Source organism: Cavia porcellus, unplaced genomic scaffold, assembly GCF_034190915.1.
Source record: "Cavia porcellus strain 051 isolate PalLab524CR breed Dunkin Hartley unplaced genomic scaffold, mCavPor4.1 scaffold_6, whole genome shotgun sequence".
NCBI lineage: Eukaryota > Metazoa > Chordata > Mammalia > Rodentia > Caviidae > Cavia > Cavia porcellus.
The window spans coordinates 50,918,331-50,935,693 of record NW_026947489.1 but is presented as its reverse complement, the minus strand read 5'-3'; the positions used below and the strand labels follow the sequence as shown (position 1 = coordinate 50,935,693).

General features: G+C 42.8%; 1 protein-coding gene and 1 long non-coding RNA gene across 3 annotated transcripts in view; one reads left to right on the top strand and one right to left on the bottom strand.

The window, feature by feature from the left end:
* Clcn1 (chloride voltage-gated channel 1) overlaps window positions 1–17,363 on the bottom strand; it is a 30,000-nt gene that overhangs the window by 4,052 nt on the left and 8,585 nt on the right. The window contains exons 8-20 of one of the 2 annotated variants that reach the window (XM_003475264.4): window positions 13,503–13,628; window positions 13,112–13,196; window positions 12,664–12,765; window positions 12,277–12,361; window positions 11,935–12,084; window positions 7,591–7,660; window positions 7,316–7,426; window positions 5,541–5,754; window positions 5,170–5,303; window positions 2,842–3,086; window positions 2,373–2,481; window positions 2,073–2,152; window positions 1,835–1,873 (exon numbers count right to left, since the gene is read on the bottom strand). In XM_003475264.4, the coding sequence (XP_003475312.2) occupies window positions 1,835–1,873; window positions 2,073–2,152; window positions 2,373–2,481; window positions 2,842–3,086; window positions 5,170–5,303; window positions 5,541–5,754; window positions 7,316–7,426; window positions 7,591–7,660; window positions 11,935–12,084; window positions 12,277–12,361; window positions 12,664–12,765; window positions 13,112–13,196; window positions 13,503–13,628 (1,550 nt within the window). The remainder of the gene's footprint in view (window positions 1–1,834; window positions 1,874–2,072; window positions 2,153–2,372; window positions 2,482–2,841; window positions 3,087–5,169; window positions 5,304–5,540; window positions 5,755–7,315; window positions 7,427–7,590; window positions 7,661–11,934; window positions 12,085–12,276; window positions 12,362–12,663; window positions 12,766–13,111; window positions 13,197–13,502; window positions 13,629–17,363) is intronic. The other variant, XM_013158817.3, reaches the window with a different exon arrangement.
* LOC134476446 (uncharacterized) lies at window positions 5,749–15,625 on the top strand. Its single transcript, XR_010048097.1, has 2 exons — window positions 5,749–6,473; window positions 15,271–15,625. It is a non-coding gene; the product is annotated as an uncharacterized LOC134476446 (long non-coding RNA).

Below are 17,363 nucleotides of genomic sequence, written 5' to 3'. Positions count from 1 at the left end.
TCCTCCTCCTCAGTCTCTTGAATGCTGGGATTGCATGTATGTAACACTATGCTTCTAAACATTTACCAAGCACTTCCTCTGTGCAGAGCTTGGCTCTAACTTCTTTACATGTCTTAGCTGCTAGCATCTTCCCAACAACTCTATCTTCATCTTCACTTTACAGATGAGGAAGCAGAGGTGCACCATGTTATAGTCTTCCCAGGACTCCACAGGCCATGACCAGTGGAACTGGGTATCTGGCTTTGTGGGTTAACCATGTTTCGGGTTCAGCCTCAACTTGTGTAAGGCGAGAAGATACTGCTGTTGGATCTTGTAAAAAGCTCAGCACCAATTAGAAGCCAGAGTTCTAACTGTGGCTATTCTGAACAGAATATACAGAATTAAACAAATTATAGCAAGGACTTGGGAGAGGTTCTTTCAGTATTGACTTCTTTCCATGCTATACTGCCCATACTGTTTTTATCAATACCAACATCTTAGTTGACATCAAGTTGTCATCTGATCTGAGGTGAGCACTATGCTCAAAATATCCTGAATTTTGACTCCTATTAAATATTATCCCTTCAGAATAGCTCCATGGGTCACATGAGAGTTGGTAGAGCCTTAAAGTCTTTCTTATATAGAAATATAAAATTTCTCTTCTTTTTATACTTAGCTGCACTTTGTGTCTTGATTGAAATGTCCCATCAGTGGCACAAAGGACTAAGGAACATGCGGTGAGGAGCTCCACACTGATAAATGAACTGGGTTTCACTTTTTTTTGGTGCATGTTAAATAAAATAGATATTAACAACTAGACAAAGTATTCCTTTATTGCAGTCTGGTTCATCTGCTTCCTGCTTGTGGCAGAAGAAAAGGCTCTTTTTTTCCCCGCCTGTGGGACCATCTATCTGGCTCTTCCATAAGTCATTTATGAATGGACGGCAAGGGAGAGAGTACCATTTCTTCCTTCCTTTCCACTGTAAGTCCCTCCTCTGAGCTGGTAGCATTTTGAGTCTTCGGTACATATTTATTCTGGATGTTCAATAAGATATTTATTTTAAAATAGTATTCGCCATGGCTTTTTGTCAGCTACGTACTCTAAAAGTGCTCTCTTTGCAGCCAACTTGCATTCCCTCTAGTACGTACAATAGTTGCTAATGGATTTTCTCTGTTCCTCCATGACCCCTGGGGCCTGTTCTGATTGGGCTCTCAATCACTGTTCCATATTCCGTCCACTCTTCACATCCAAGCACATTCAGGATTTGATTTTTCTCTCATGGATTTGATAATGGCTTCTGTTAAGAAAGAGGCATCTGCCTCCATGAGACAACACTGTCATTATTTGCCTCACATTTGTAGCTCTTCAAAATCTCAGGACAAACATCTTCCAGGGGTACAATGTCCTAGGGCTTGATGGGTCCACCAGGGCAGGTTTCCCATTAAGAATTTTGATGTGATTCTCTCCCTTGTTATGTTTTAGGGCTGGTTCTGCTGCCAGTAAATCCCATCCTTCTTGTATAGCCTCTCCCTAGTCTGGATCTTCCATTTCCAGGTCTAGGGTACAATGGTCCTATCTACTCATGAACTGTCCCCTTCTGCAAGGACCCTGTCCCTCTGAGAACATAGTGCATCCCATTACATGCTCATGACTTTCTCCAACTTTGCAAAATATTTCCCCATCTACGTTTAAAATTTTTTTTTCCTGGGGATAGAACCCAGGACCTTGCATGCAAAGCCACATCCCTAACCTTTACATTTAACCATTATAATAACAAAATAGAGAAAGTAGGAAAAATAGCAATAACTTCATCGGATTAAACAATCCATCTGAAGAGCTGTTTCTCTTACTTACCTCTTCCGGTGACATGTTATCCACTAACTCTGTCGAATCCTAGAGAAGAAAGACACAGAATCAAGTTCTTTCCTTTTTCTCTCATGCTAGCTACCTTCCCATCTCTCTCTGGCCAGCACCACAAGAGTCTTCTTCCCAAGCCACCATCCTTGGCAGGATCTCTGCTTTCCGTTAAAGACCATAATTTCTCACTCCTCAAAAGTGAGCCTCCTGGTTCCTCTTTAAGCACATCCCTCACCTGAGTTGGTTTTTTCTTTGGAGGCCGAGTTCTGCCCAGCAAGCAGCGCAGCAGGCACTGAAAGACGGAGGATCTTTGACCTGAAAGGAGTGGAGGAAGTGGCCAGGAGCTTCCCAGAGACTTTGCCCTCAAAGAAGTGCACTTCCCAGCGGACACCTCTCCACTACCTCTGCTCCCTGTAACCTAGGATAGCAAGGTGGAGAATCTACCAAAGAAAGTCCCTGCACCCCACCTCCTAGTCTTACAGGTGGGTGGAGAAGGCACAGGGGTAACCCCCGAGGCATGCAGGGAGATCTTCACCTGCAGGTTCTGGGCCTTCAGGTGACTGTTTGTGGCTGGGCAGGGGCCCATTGGGCTCCTCAGAGGACGATGGGGCACTAGGACAGGGTGGTGGTGGAGGTGGAGGCAGCTGAAAGAAACAGCACAAGTTCTTGGTGTCAGGGGAAAAGTTGCTTGAAGCTTCACTCCCTCACCAGTTGTCATCCTAACTCTATTGCTCCAGGGCTCAGAATGCCTAAATTCCTCTTGATTCTGATAGATACACATCTTGACGTTATCTCCTTAAGTGGCTGGCTAGACTCTGAGGCACTGGCCTTTCTGGCACCGGATCCAGAACTGTGTCGTGTTCTCTCACCACCATGTTCCTTCCCTCTTGGTAGTTTCCCTGCACCGGTGGCCCACCAGCCTAGCCACCGTCAACAGATGTCGCTGGCGCCCCCTGCCGACGCCCCCCCCCCTCCGGCTCCCTAGTCCTTCCAGGCTCTGTAACCTCGGTCTTGCCGGAGAGGTCCTCATCTTCATCCTCATCCACAAAGGCAAAGGACTCAGGCCGGCCCCTTGGCGCACTGCCCGGGAGCGCGTCCCCCGCCAGCCGTGCCTTGCCGTCGTAGGGCAGCTCGGACATCATCCGCGCCAGGTCCTGGACTGCCCGTAACCTCCGCTCGGGACACAGGTGGCGCTGCAGAAGGGATTGCAGCTCTGAGCGCTCCACGGAGCCCAGCAGGATCATGGAATCTGGGGGAAATTCACCACGCTCAACCCGAGTGCTGCCCACACCCTGCCACGCCCCTGCACCGTAAGCGCAGCTGACGCCCAGAGCACCTCCCTTTTGTAGCGCTTGCCCTCTTCCCAAAAAAGCATTTCAAAAATCCTTCGGGGGTAACTTCCCTGACTCTCTTTTACGTCAGCCATTCAGCACTTACAGACCCAACTGGTAGCACACGGATTGATGCTAAAGTGTACTTATTTGTATTGCTATTTGGATTAAAGTAGGCTGATCAATGCTGTCCACAGAGAACACAACAAGAAATGCCACTCACATAGGCTGAGACGTGAACACATTTTGGAAGAAGTCTACCAGCAAGGTAAGCTTCCTGTCTTTTACTGGAGGAGGAAAAAATGGGTCCATCTTTCACATCTGACGTTTCACCACGTCAAGAACCTGAGTCCTTCTGGGCTGTAAACAACATGCCTATTTTTCCTGGGACGATCTTGTGTATGTTTATAAAAATCCTGCTACGATGATCAACATATTCATTAAGTTTTACACTGGAATGGCAGCAACATCATTGCAATCAATGTTCCTAAGTCAGCCATTATTATGAACGTCATGTACCTCATCATCAGTAGCTTGCTTCAGCAAAGAGCCACTGTGGAAAGCACTTAAAAGGTGTCCGAGCTTATAGGAAATATTTGAGTTAATATAATTTGAAAATTTTAGATGCTCTGATTATCCAATATCAGAACTGGCAATCTTTTTTTTTTTTTTTTTTTTTTTTTTTTTTGTCTTTTTCATTTTTATTGGTACCGGGGATCGAACTCACAACCGCCTGCTTGTAAGGTAAGTACTTATGCCGCTGAGCTAAATCCCCAGCCCCAGAACTGGCAATCTTAATGCCTCCTGGTAATGCTACATGATTTTTATCTATTGCACTAATTTGAACACTAGAGAAATATTTACTGACTATCCAGTAAATACTTAGAACAAAACGCTCTGGTAATATAGACGTTATTGTCTATACCGTCAAGGAATACCAGAAAATAAGACATACGTGTACAAAACACAGGAAGAAATAATAAAAAGCAGGATGAAGCGCTGGAGGTGGGCAGGAAGAATAAAGAGAGAGAGAAATGAAAAATCATCCTTTACTCAGATCTTTTATAGGGAGCAGTTTCCTGTCTTGAAGTTGGGTCCCGGGAACAGGTGTGATTTAGTTAAGTAGTAAAGGACCATGAGATTTATAGCTGATCCTTATTACTTATGCATTCCCTATTTGTGAACTCATCTTTTCACTAAAATACACATTCATAACCCAATATCAATACCACAGGGGCTTTTGGTGTAATTCACAGACATGTACAAAGTCACAAAAAAACTGAGTTGCCTGACACTCGTGTTCCCAGCTGGAATGGAACATAACAGTGCCCAGCCTTCTCATTCCAGCTTGAGTACTGTGAAAGAGGGTTCTTTTTGCAGCGTATTTAATGCTAGGCTTTTCATATCTCTGTGCTTTGTGTTGGTGAATTTGCTGTTTAAAACAGTCTCAAACATAATAATACAGTGCTGCCTGGTGTTCCTGAGCATAAAGAGACTGCGATGTAGTTTACTGAGAAAATATGTGTGGTAAGTAAGCTCCATTCAGGAATGATGACAGTGGCATTGGCTGTAAGTTCTGTGTTAATATTTCAGCAGTATCTATGGAATAAAGCATGTTAAAGAGAAACATACATAAATCAGGTCATGTATTGGTTAATTGACAAAAATGGTGTGACCAGAGGCTTGGTCCCTATTTTTCCTCTAAAAGTAATTGTTCAGCAGTATCCAGTAATTTCATATTCATGGTGGCTTTATGGAACACAGCTGCCTTGAATACTGAAAATCAATTGTGTTTCTTTATTGGATTTTTCACTATTTTCTTGTGCATGTGATAGATCTGCCTTTTTCCTTCCTTGAGGAACATCATATCCCTGAAGAGTACAGAATAGGCCTCCTGAAGCAGGTTTGATGGTCCCTAAAAACAAGCCCCATCAGTGTCCTGTAGCTCTCTGAAACTCTGTTGAGGTCAGCAGCTCAGGAATCGATTTCCTTCCCACTGACCTTTTGAATCAACCAGTGGTAGAGTCTTGACTGTGGTGGTCTGGAGCAGGTTTCGCAGTTCTCCGTATGTGCATGAAGCTGAAACAAACTTCACATCACGTACCATGATGTCCTCAACAAAGATTGTAAATTTGCTGTGGAGGGAGGAAACACAGTGAGTTAGCCCCACCATATGCCTGGGCCTTTGCTGTTCTTTTCATTCCTCTCAATGAGATTGGATGTGCATTTTCACAGAATTTATCGTGTACCCCATGGAAATAAGAAACTAATGCAAAGCCAGTGCTTCCCAACATTGATCCTGACCTCAGTCTCAGCCTCAGAACCTCCCATCCCCCAGGAAGCCTGAGATAATTCCTACTAATGCCCCTGACCTGAGCTGGTTCCAACCAAGGTCAGGCAAGTAGGGTAGCTTCTTGACCTGGATGATACTGTCATACAGGGAAGGCTGCAGGCTCTGAGCTACCATGTTGGCCAAGATAACAGCCACCATCATAGGTAGGATGTGAGCAATCTGACCCGTTAATTCGAAGCAAATCACAGCTGTGGAGACTGTATGGGACACGGCCCCCGTCAGGGCGGCTGCTCCTAGAATGACACAGAAATATGTCCAGAGGTTAGAGCTGCTTTCCTGGCCTGAAGGATATACACAGAAGTCGTAGGAAAAACACAGAATGGGAAGCAGTGCCTTGGTCAGGAACTATACTTCTAAAATCAAGACTAGGGGCTACAATGCTGACCTGCTAGAAAATTATGTTTTTGATTCTCTTCTATAATATTTAGTAAATCACAAAATCTTTGCTTATGGCAAAATGCTGTTTTATAACATGAAGATAGTGATGCCTTATCCAATCTTTGCTTTTAAAAGTTTGTATGATTCTTAATTGAGCATTTTAAAACCCCACTATGTCGTATTATTTTGAGCCTTAAGTGCTGATGCTGACAATTAATGAATGAATAAAGAGAAAACCCAAGAACTGTGCTGCGAAATTGGAGAGACGAGACCTGCATCAGTTCTTGAGTCTGTGTTTCAACTATATAAGTAGAATTCAATTGCTTTGGAATCCCTGCTCTATGGACCAAAGGGGTCATTAAATGAATTCTAAAATCCTTGCAGATCTAACAGTTTATGATTCTATAACCTCAATGAAGATAGAATCTATCTTGTTTATTTTTCAGTTACTTTCGCACCAACCCAAACATGAGGTAGACAGCCTGTGGGAAAAATACTGGAGCAGGCATATGTGAAAATGTAATGAGAAAAAGTCACAAAAGGAAAATATTGAGAGGAATGATGCCACTGAACGGTATGTATAAAATAACTCAGAACATTCCAACCAAAGAAACACAACTGATTTTCAGTATTCAATCCTGGGGTGTGTATACAGGGACACAGAGACCAGGAAAGATGTGGATGACACCTGAGAGGTATGAAGCAGGAGAGTAGGAGTAGATGCGAGCTGCTGATGGCAGGTTTTATAAAGGAAGCATGATGGGGGTGAGTGCCCTTTGGGTTACACAGCTGGTTTACTGGTTCTCATCCAGGGGAAGGTGAGATGTTATGGGATTTTGGCAAGGATGGGAAACAGGGAGGGGGCATAGTAATTCTGGGGACTCCCATGGTCAGTTTTAGAATAACCTTATTTCAGGGAGTCATGTTAGAATAAAGAAACTAAGGCTCAGAATAACAGCTGGCTTGCTCCATGGTCATCCAGGCAACAAGTGGCAGGGAAACCCACAGCTCATGTCTGTCAGCTCCTACACCTGTGTTTAGTCCCCAACAATATCAGTACATCTCAGGTTAAGCACACCTGAGCAGTTGCCTGCACTGTGGGGCCCACGATTCTCAAGAAGGAGAGGAAAACCCTTACTAGACACTCAGACACTGTCTGAGGTGCTTTCAGCCTTCCCTCCTCATGTAATATCCCTGTTACCAATTTTCCCTTGCGGAAACCAAAGTTCAAAGAAGTAGAGTGAGAGATCACAAGAGTCAGAGCAATGGGTCGAGTATTTGAATGAGAGGTGATTTAAGCAGCATTAAATTAAAACCATACTGTGTATTCTGGATTGAAGATGTACTGGGAGACTTTGATTGTGGGGATTCAGGATTCTCCAAGATTGGTCACTGGAAGGTGGGAATGTGTCTCACCAATTACTGCATAGCCCCCAGGGAGAATTTTGTAGATGATGTCATCAAATAAGATACCATCTGGGAATAGCATGGCCATGATTTCTCCCACAAGCCTTCCAAATGCAGCTCCTAGATGGGAACGAAAGAAAAGTCCTGTGAGATCCAAGTTCTTCATTCTCTGTTTTCAAGCTAATGTCTCTTAAGACCAAATGCAAATTCCCAGTATCTCAGGTATCTGCTTGTCCCTCAGTAGCTTAGATTGCAGCGACCAATAAGACACCACCAGAACTTACCTAGCACAAACACAGGCATGAAGCCTCCACAGGGTATGGGCATAGTGGTGGCCACAATGGACATCCAAAACTAGGGTGGAGAAAAAGTATTAGAACATTCTTTACTCTGCTCAGCAAGCACCAGTGCACTCCCTTCTCGCTGTCCTCCTCCTTCCCTCTTCTGGTGTCATCACAGAAATCCCAGGATAGCTAATCCTTCTGGAAGTCATCCTCTCTCCCTTTCTTCAGAACCAAAAAACTTGGCATTCTCAGAGATCATCGAAGACAACAGGATAAGAGAGCCTAACCCAAATCTCTCCTACTTTGGATGACTGTGTTTTCCTTTTGGCACACTCTAGAAAAAGGAATAGAGCCCCAAAAGATCCTTCTTTCACTGCCCTGAGAGGACCCCAACCCACTGTCTTTCCTTAGCCCAGGAAGTTTTCTGCTAGACAGTAGCCCAAAACTTTTAAAGCCAGAAGAGTCCTTTCCTTGGTAATGTTTTCGAAAATGAGCCCCCAAGGTCTCCCTGGCAGACACTAAATTCTCAGTGACTTACTGTGACTAGGTTAGCTTTATAAAGCCACCTATGTGTCAGATCTTATGAGGGGAACTTGAAGGAAGAGTGTCTTGCCTGTGTCATTTGCTGTTACATCAAACCATTTTAACCCGAAGATCAAAACTTAGATCTGAGACAAGGAGTGTGACTCAGTGGTAGAGCACCTGCCTGGCATGTGCTTCCATTGCCAGAAGCCTCTCCACACTCAAGTCTGTTCTTAGTGAACTGAAGGGACCAAGTGAGGGCCTGATTAGTCAGCTAATACAATGGAAAATATCTCCAAGGCCAATTTCACCAAGCAGTATCTTAATAGAAATTTAGTTGTAGCACATGCAGGATATACATTATTAGGCAAAGAATGAAAAGAATTGAGAAAGACAATGGAAAAGGAATAGAGGCAGTAGTGATTGAACTTCTGAAATATTTTCCAAAGAAATAAAAGTATGAGACATAACACATAAATGAAGCAGAAGTTTGACATACATATGTACTTCTAAAACAAGTAAGTCCATGTTGGAAAAAGATCTCAAACTAATTAGATACAAGATGGGAAGAGATGTTCAAACAAATTGACAAGATTAAAATATTAAAAGTGTTAAAACTGCTTCAGTTGCACTGCAAACTAATTGGAAATACATTTCTTAATTCTCTAATTCTCCTCAGCCAAGCCTGAACTCACAAGGTAGCAATAAAGATTTTCAGAAAGCTTCATCCCAGAACTACTCAAATAAGGCAAAATGTACTCTCAGAACATACCGCTTTAAAAGAATTAAAGTTGCAAAATTAAATATCCAAGATGAGAATATGGACTGAAATTTGAAGGGAGAAAATGGACTGGCACAATGCCTAGTAAATGTAGATGGGATACAGGAAGGAGGAAGGGAGAGAAGGAAGACGGACCATAGAGTGGTCAAATAGTATTCATGCAAAGCAGAAAAAGCTCCTCGGAGCTAATATTTACTAAAATACCCAACAGTAGCACTTATCCCTAGGAATGTGTTTGAAATGAAGATGACCAGACCCCATAGACGACATGATTCTAGGCACTTGCAGTTTAAGCTTCTTAAGTGATCGTGACATTTAACAGTTTGAGACCCCTTGAACTATTAGGCACCATCTCTTTGTGATAAGTACATAAAAACCATAAGAGATTTGTAGGCTCAAGATAATCTGAAACTGCAGTAGTGCAGATTACAGGTGACCAATGGGTATGATTTCAGAGGAGAAACTGGATTATCTCCAAGATATGCGTGCAAACAGTGAGGATCAAAGGGCATTGAAGTCATCTGCTCCTACAGCACAAAGAATCACACAGGAGATAAGTGAACTCTTTTAGCTATTGTCACCTGAAAGAACAGACTCTGAAGTGATGTGGAAAACAACTCTTAAACACCCAGTTCTAGAAACCTAGGAAACTAGAGGCCAATTATCATAGACTCTAAATAGAGACTTAGGCCCTTCACAAGAGGGATAGATCAGCAGAATGAATTCTATAAAACATCCGGCTGTATTGAGAACTGATGAGATTTGATTGGGTATTAGACTTATTAAAAGGGAAATGGAGAGGATAGAATTGTAAATAGTTTGAGTTACAACACAAGGATACTTGCTATGTCTTGAGATAAAGGAAGACAGGATTTCCCTTCATCGATGTTATAGAAGAGCTGAATTGAGAATCTCACTAGTTTATACTGCCAGAAAACTTCAGGTACTAACTTGTCGGTCTAACTGTGGGAAATGCTAGGAAACAGTAATAAGTAGTAACCTCACATGTTTGTAGCAATAAATGATTTTATGTTTATAAATACTATAGAGTATCATAGACCTGCTGCTAACTGTTAAGACTGAAATGTAGCCCAGGAAGTATGGGTTGTTTTTCTAATACACTTATGATATAAACATTAACAAGTGTATAATTCAGTGAGAAATTAATCATAGCAATATATAGTTGAATCATTCTATATCATCTAAGTAGGGCTTAATCCATGAAGTGGAAGGCAGATACATAACTAGAAATCTCAGAAGGTAGAATGAGGTGAGTGGGGGAATGCATAGTATTTTGTTTCTATAAAACTTTAGACTATTTTTACACTTTAACAGTATGGATGACCCCAGTATTACCATTTGGCTTAGTGTAGAGAAATACAGAAAAACACAGTCCTCATCACTGGAGAACAAAACTACAAATGGGTTTGTAGAGTCAATGCCCAGTATGGGGAGCTAAGATTTATAAATTGAAAAAGATGAAAACTCTACACTAAAAGTCCAGAAATCAAATCCCTAAAAGACATTAAGAATTTCTTTATGAAAAAATGTCAAATATTTTGAAGGTAGAAATAAATAAGGAATAAATTATTGAAGGGAATTGTACAAAATATAGAAAATTTAGATCCAATTTACCAACCTCAAGTGGCTCAGGGAAGAACATAGACAAATATAACTTTTAAGAAAGCCACACTAACCCTGAGCATATAAGTTGAAACCTCATGTGTGAAGCACCTGGTATCTCTACTCGATTAGATAAACATTGCAAAGTACATGAGATGAATAGAAAAAAATCTTTTTACGGCACTGTGGATTGAACTCAGAACCTTCGCACTGAGCTACATCCCCAACCCTTTTTACATGAAGGTCTTGCTAACTTTATAAGCTGCCCAGGCTGGGCTCAAACTTAGGATTCCCTTCCTGAACCTTCCAGAATGGTGAGATTATAGGTGTGAGTTACTATGCCTGGTTTTAAAGTAATTTTTTCAGCTGTAAGCACAAGATTAGACAAAGACAAAAGATCAAGTATTATGTACTTGACACATAAGTGTTTAATAACATTGTTTGAATAAATAAACCCACTGCATTGTAATAATAATATAAATATAACTTAGTGACTCATGCTGGAAAAATGTAGATTCATAAAAGGTACAACAAAGAAGTTAATAGCAAGGTATTCAAAGTCATGAAAGTTCAGTGTGGACAGACATGCATGAGAACTGTAATATACCAAGGAAAGTGTTGGATTACTTAGGCAAGCCATACTATTACCAAAAGAGGAATTACCAAAAAAGTAGAAAAGAAAGGTAATCAGTAATTGTGCAGATGTCACAACCAAGGGTGGAAATAAAAAATGTGTTTGTAAAAGGCAGTAACTGAGAAGGCTATAAATATACAGTTTCTGATAGACAGGTATGAAAAAGAACAGATGTTTTTAAAAAGCCAGTTTTCATTTCCTAACTGAAGTTAGGAAGAAATAGTCTGAGCATGGCGAAATCTTCATAGCCTCACTACCTAGGGGATAATAACATTTACACAAATTACTTAGTCACTAATAAAATAGATTTAAATATTGTCATCTCTTTTGAAATTCCAGAAAAAGAGATTACCCACAGACTGGCAGGGGTGAATGTGTGTGCTAATCACCTAAAAATGAAAAATACATGGAGACTAAAGCACCTAATTACCTAACATGTGGGAGGAACTTGGCTAATTAATTTGAGGTTTTGACACAGTTGTCTATATTGCTAAACTTCGTCTTGCCTTGTTTATGTGGCTGTTGTGATGCCTTAATAAGATAACAAGTGAAACCATTAGAGGGGTTATTATAATTACACTAGCATCACTGAGCTGACATGAATGGAGCAATTAACCCAGATGTGGTTCACATCTAGACACGGGCAACTTATTTATGCCCTGGTTTCCTAGTAACCTTTTTAGGTCAGATACAGACCAGATACATTCCCCTTGCTACCCCATGCAAGTCCTGGGTGGCTTGATTGAAAACAGAGGTTTGGGGGGCCACCGTGGGGCTCCAGTACCTTCATGATAAAGAAGAGAAGGATGATGATGACAACATTGACCCGTGGGTGAATCCACACAGCCGACTGGCCCAGGCTTTTGGGGTCACCCTCGTGTTTTACCCACGTATTGTTGTCAAACAGAGTACTGATGGCTTCCCGGGGCATCAGCTGTTTGGGGAAGAAGCAGAGGGAGCAGGTTCTCTGAGGATCTGTTGTGTTCCCTTTTTTAGAGAACTCATTCCCAACTTCATTATTCAAGAGTCTCTTTTGCGCCTTGCGCAGGGAACCTGAACTGCCCCTTTCCTTCCTGGCTTAGGTGCAGTGTCCTGAACCCCACCCTCAGGTCCCCCTAGAGCTGACCTCTCCAGCCATGAACTGGCCCATTCCTGGTGGGAAGGTGAATGAGGCGATGAGGAAGGTAACAATTCCAGGATACAGCAGGCGGCTGAAAAAGAAACAGAGCCTCTCCCCAGCTGAGCTGGGAACCCCAGTGCTCAACTCTGGTGAGTTGAAGTTTCCGGTAGTCAACCACAGGCACAATTCTTTCAGCACAGAGCACTGTCTTTGCCAAAAAAAATAATCTTTATAGAGAAGCTTTTACATCTTGCCCCCTACTCACAGAGCTCCCTGCTGTTTTAATGCATTCCACCTAAAGGCATTTAATACCTTTCACAAGATTAAAAAGAGAGGAACTCTGAGGCAAACCAGAAAGTAAGTAGGCAGGGCAAGGGACGGGCAGTGACTCACTGCTTAGCAAGAAATTGACTGAGGGCCTTGTGCTTTCGGACACCGAGCATGACTTGGCGATGCAGGTACACAAATACAGCTCCCAGGAACCCACAGCAAATCCTGAGGGTGTAAATTACAGGTCTGGAGGGTTGGGGATTTAGCTCAGCGGCATACGTGCCTGCCTGGCAAGTGCAAGGTCGTGAGTTCAATCCCCGGTACCGCAAAAAAAAAAAAAAAAAAAAAAAAAAAAATTACAGGGCTGGAAACTCACAGACATGAAATTCACTTCCCTCAGACCCAGCGACTACAGAGAAATGCATACCAGCACCCTACCTTCCTTTTCTGTACCACTTCCCTGGCCACCTTACCCACACCCACTTCACCTTCTGTCCAGCTTGGGTCCCTTCCAACCCGCAGCCTCACCCACTCCCTGCTCACCACACCCTCAGCAGGCAGCCCCACTGACCCGATGACAGCGAAGGCTGGGAGTTCCTGTAGGTCAAAGGGGAAGTCCATTCGGAAATTGGTTCGAAATAGAGCTGTGATAGTAACTGCAGGAGGAAAAACAGTGTTGGTGGCAGGGTAGCTTCACAGAAAGTCACGGATAGGGAAAAGAGGTCATCAGTTTCAAACATTCCTTTCCTTCTTCCAATCCTACTTTCTCCTCTTCTCTTTAATTCCTGTCTTTCTATGCACAGGATTGTACCACCCCTGCCCTCCAACTCCTTGACCTAGATTCTGGTCCTACGCCTTGGGTCCCCCTTCCCAAGTGCTGCCATACATTTCTTTTCAGACGTGCCCCCCAGAGCTCCCCTCGTTACCCTTTCTTCACCTCCTCCCTTGGCCTTCCCTGTTACCAGCATCCTTGTTCCACACCGCCAGCACACGGAACACAAAAGCACTGAATGTGGCTGCAAAGAATCCTCGCCAGTAATTCCGCACTGCGAAGTAGGTAGAGGTGACCTCGATGCTAAAGAGCACGCCTAAGGGGTCAGGAAAGCTGGGTCAGGTGCAGTCACTTCCCACCCACCATCACATGGAGCTGAGAAATTTTTGTTGCGACTTGAGTCAGGGGAAGCAGCAGTGGAAAGTATGGTCTCTTGGTCTTTTGTGCTGTAAGGTACATACTACCCAGACTTTTATCTTTTCTTTTTTTAAATCAGGCTGGGTAGTAACATAGGTGGTTCAATAACATAGAAGATGGGAAATGGATGGGTCTTTAACCCCAAAACCCAAAATATAAAGCTTTAGTGGCCATGACCTCCACATCCCTTAGTATGTAGGGTTGACTGAAGTTCACAAGTATAAGGTATCCATGGAGATTTGAAGGAAGTTGAAAATTCTATAGAAAGGTAAAAGAGAGAAAGTTTCCAGAGCAGGTGCTCAACAGACTTGCTATGCAGAGCTCAGAATATGCTGGGATTCTTGGCAACCCCTCCAACCTGGCTACTACCTTCTATGGGGGCAACTTCACTGAGAAGTAAGAAACATGGTACAATACTCAATATTCCATGAAATGAAAGCAGAGGAGTCATCCAAACTTTAAAAACATAGGAAACCATATTTAAAGTATCTAAAGGAAAAGGAGAAACGAAAGCTAGAAGAAGATAAAAGCAATCGTGTTTAAGAAAGGTGGGTGAAAGGAAAGTCAACTAGAAATTCTCACCTACACTGTTTCTGAGAAAAAAAAATGAGGAGAAAGATCTATCACAAAAGGAAGATATGGTGGGAACAGAGACAAGAACACTGAAGTCTCAACAAACAGCATTCAAGAGATGCAAAAACAAACAAACAAAATAATAAGAAAACACCTAGGCATGGGGAGACTGAAGCAGCAGGACCGTTTCAGGTCCAAGGGCAGCCTGGGCTACATAGTGAGTTCAAGGCCAGCCTCAACTACATAGGGAGACCCTGTCTCAACCCCAACACCCCCAACACTAAGACTGAAGGGATTGGATTTTGATTCAGTACAAAGTAAAAGCTGATAATGAAATTATCTAAAACCCGCTGTCATGGTTTATGTTGGTGGCCCCCAGGCCTCATGCATTTGCATTATGCATTTGTGATTGGTTCATTGTCTAGTGCTTGGATTGGGGGTGTGAGTGCTACACTGGCCTAGGGGTGGAGCCAGGATGTGATGTAATGGCGGGAAGAAAGTGTGTCTTGCTCTGTTGCTGGTTTCTGCCTTGGTGTTTGAAGGCGCCATGAACTGTGGCCCAGCCATGCCACCCTGCCTTGGAGCCAACTGAGTATGGACTGAAACCTCCAAAACTGTAGGAAATAAACGTTTCCTTTCCCAACTTTGGGCTTCATGTATTTTGTTTCAGCCACAAGTAAAAAGTAACTAAGACACCCGCCTCAGCTTTTTATCAAAAATAAGGAAGGAGAAACAGGGAAATGTAGCCCCTAATGATAAGCCTTGGCTGCAAGATAAAATAGAAACATGGTGAGATTTGCTACCTTCTTTGTCTCCAAGGTAAACAGCTGTGGGGTTGCCCACAGCCTGCTGCCTGCCTCCTCCTTAAGGAAGCATCTCACTTGCAAGAAAGTTTCTTTCCTTAATTTGCATTCACGAATCACATCTCTAAAATTCCTCCATGCCTCTTTCTACCTTCTCTCCTCCAGGGGACAGTCCACTGTCATTGACATGAGTACCAAGTGGACACTGGCCTGATGGGTACACCTTATGCTGCTGTTGCTAGTGCTAGCAGAGAATTTTCAGTGGCCAGCCCTGATGTCACCTTCTCTGGGAAGCTACTCCCAGTCTTCCTCTTCTGGTAGAAACCCGATCACTTGCCAATTTCAGATCTACTGATCTGGGCACATTTTTGAGTTCCCCCTAAGATAATAAATTACTAGAAACCAACACTGAGTTCATGCCTGGCACAGTCAGTGCCAAGTACATGTTCTAGAGATGAGCAGAGGAAGATGGGAAATGACTAGAGAAAGAAGAAAGAAGAACAAGAGGAGAACAAAATAAGTGGACTATTGAAAATGGAACTCAGCAGGGGAGCCCTGGTTTCCTGGCCAGCTGTCCTGTCCTGCTCTTCAAATCCCACCATGAACACCTTCCTCAAGCCTACAAGAAGGATTTCACCCAATGTGTTTTGCAGGTTTTTCTCCTTTCTTTCTTTCTTTTGCTCTCTCTCTCTCTCTCTCTCTTTTTTTTTTTTTTTTTTTTTTTTTTTTTTTTTTGTGGTACTGGGGGTTGAACTGAGCTATGTCCCTGGCCCTCTTTTTTCTTTTTTTCTTTCTTTTTTTCTTCCTTCCCTTTCCTTTCTTTCTCTCTCTCTTTCTTTCTTCCTTCCTTCCTTTAATTTTTTTTTTTTTTTTGGTATTGGGAATTGAACCTCAGGACCTTACATACTTGCCAGGCAGGTGCTACACCACTAAGCTAAATCCCAAGTCCCCTTTTCTCCTTTCTTGCCCATAATAAAAGTAAAGTTGGCTTTGACTTCCTGGGTAAAACAATCCAACTTCATGAATATTTTACAACAAGTTTTTGAAATCCTAGGCTAGGTTTTCTTTCCCATGAAGTGGATCTGGGACACTTTCCCTCACAGTCTGTCACTCCACGCTCAGGAATGAAAGCTAATTTTAATATTAGCCACAGCCAAACAGAAAATGTGCTGCTAAAAGGAAACAAAGCCTTAAAAACACAAACAGCTTTTGAGAACTCTTGCCTCTTAGGTCTGGAACACTATTCTTCTCCTGTTTCAGCTTCCTCCTCTGATTTCTTGCTGTCTCCTATGTCTCTCTGTCCAACCCAGAGCCTTGTCCTTGGTCTCCTACCATTGTTGCTCAAGGCACACTTTCTCTCTCAGTCTCCCTTATGCCCATGGTGTCAGCAACGCCCACATGCTACTGATCAGCAAGTCTATGTCTTTAGCCCCATTCCTGGGTTTCAGTCTCAGCTATCCATGTATCTGCCACAGAGAACTTCAAACTCAAAGCTCTCAAGGTAAGTAAAATTGATCAACTCTTCCCCAGTCCTGCTTCACTTCCCCTATTCCCCACCCTGGTTACCAGTACCACTGTGCATCCATTGCCTTTGCTGGAAGCTTGAGCTTTAGCCTCGATCCTTCTTTCTCTTATCCCTCCTGTCTTCACATAAAACCAATCAGTAGGCCACAAGGATTTGAATTTATATTGCTCATATTTATCAGTCAGTTTTCAATCTCTTCTGCCTCTGCCTGGCTCAGTTTCTTGTCATCTAGAATCAAGACTATGACAATAGTCTTCTTGTTAATCTTAGATTAATCCTGTTAATCCATAGGCTAGTTCTGTTCTGTGCACATGTGCCAAAGGGATTGGATGGACAAGCAGAGCTGGCTGTGTCACTTCCTTGTTCAAACCCTTTCTGTGGTTTCACTTCACTCACAACAGCATTTTCCAAACTCACGTCCATGCAATACTAAGCTCCCCATGAGACAGTCCCTGCAGAAGGGGGGCCCTGAGAAATGCTGCTTATAACGACATTTTGTGTGCTCATTATTATGTCAGGATATGAGACATTTTGATCACTTTTCTGGTTTTTCAAAAAAACTTTGTTTAACCAAGCATTTTCCCGTGATTTGATGTTGGAACCATTTTTACACGGTACACCTATAACATCACATTGTGTAAAACACACTTGGACAAATCCTATCCTAAAGAGTAAGACCTGCATCTCTCATTTACCTGTCCAGATTTCCTATATCTTTCCTATTTCCTCTTGT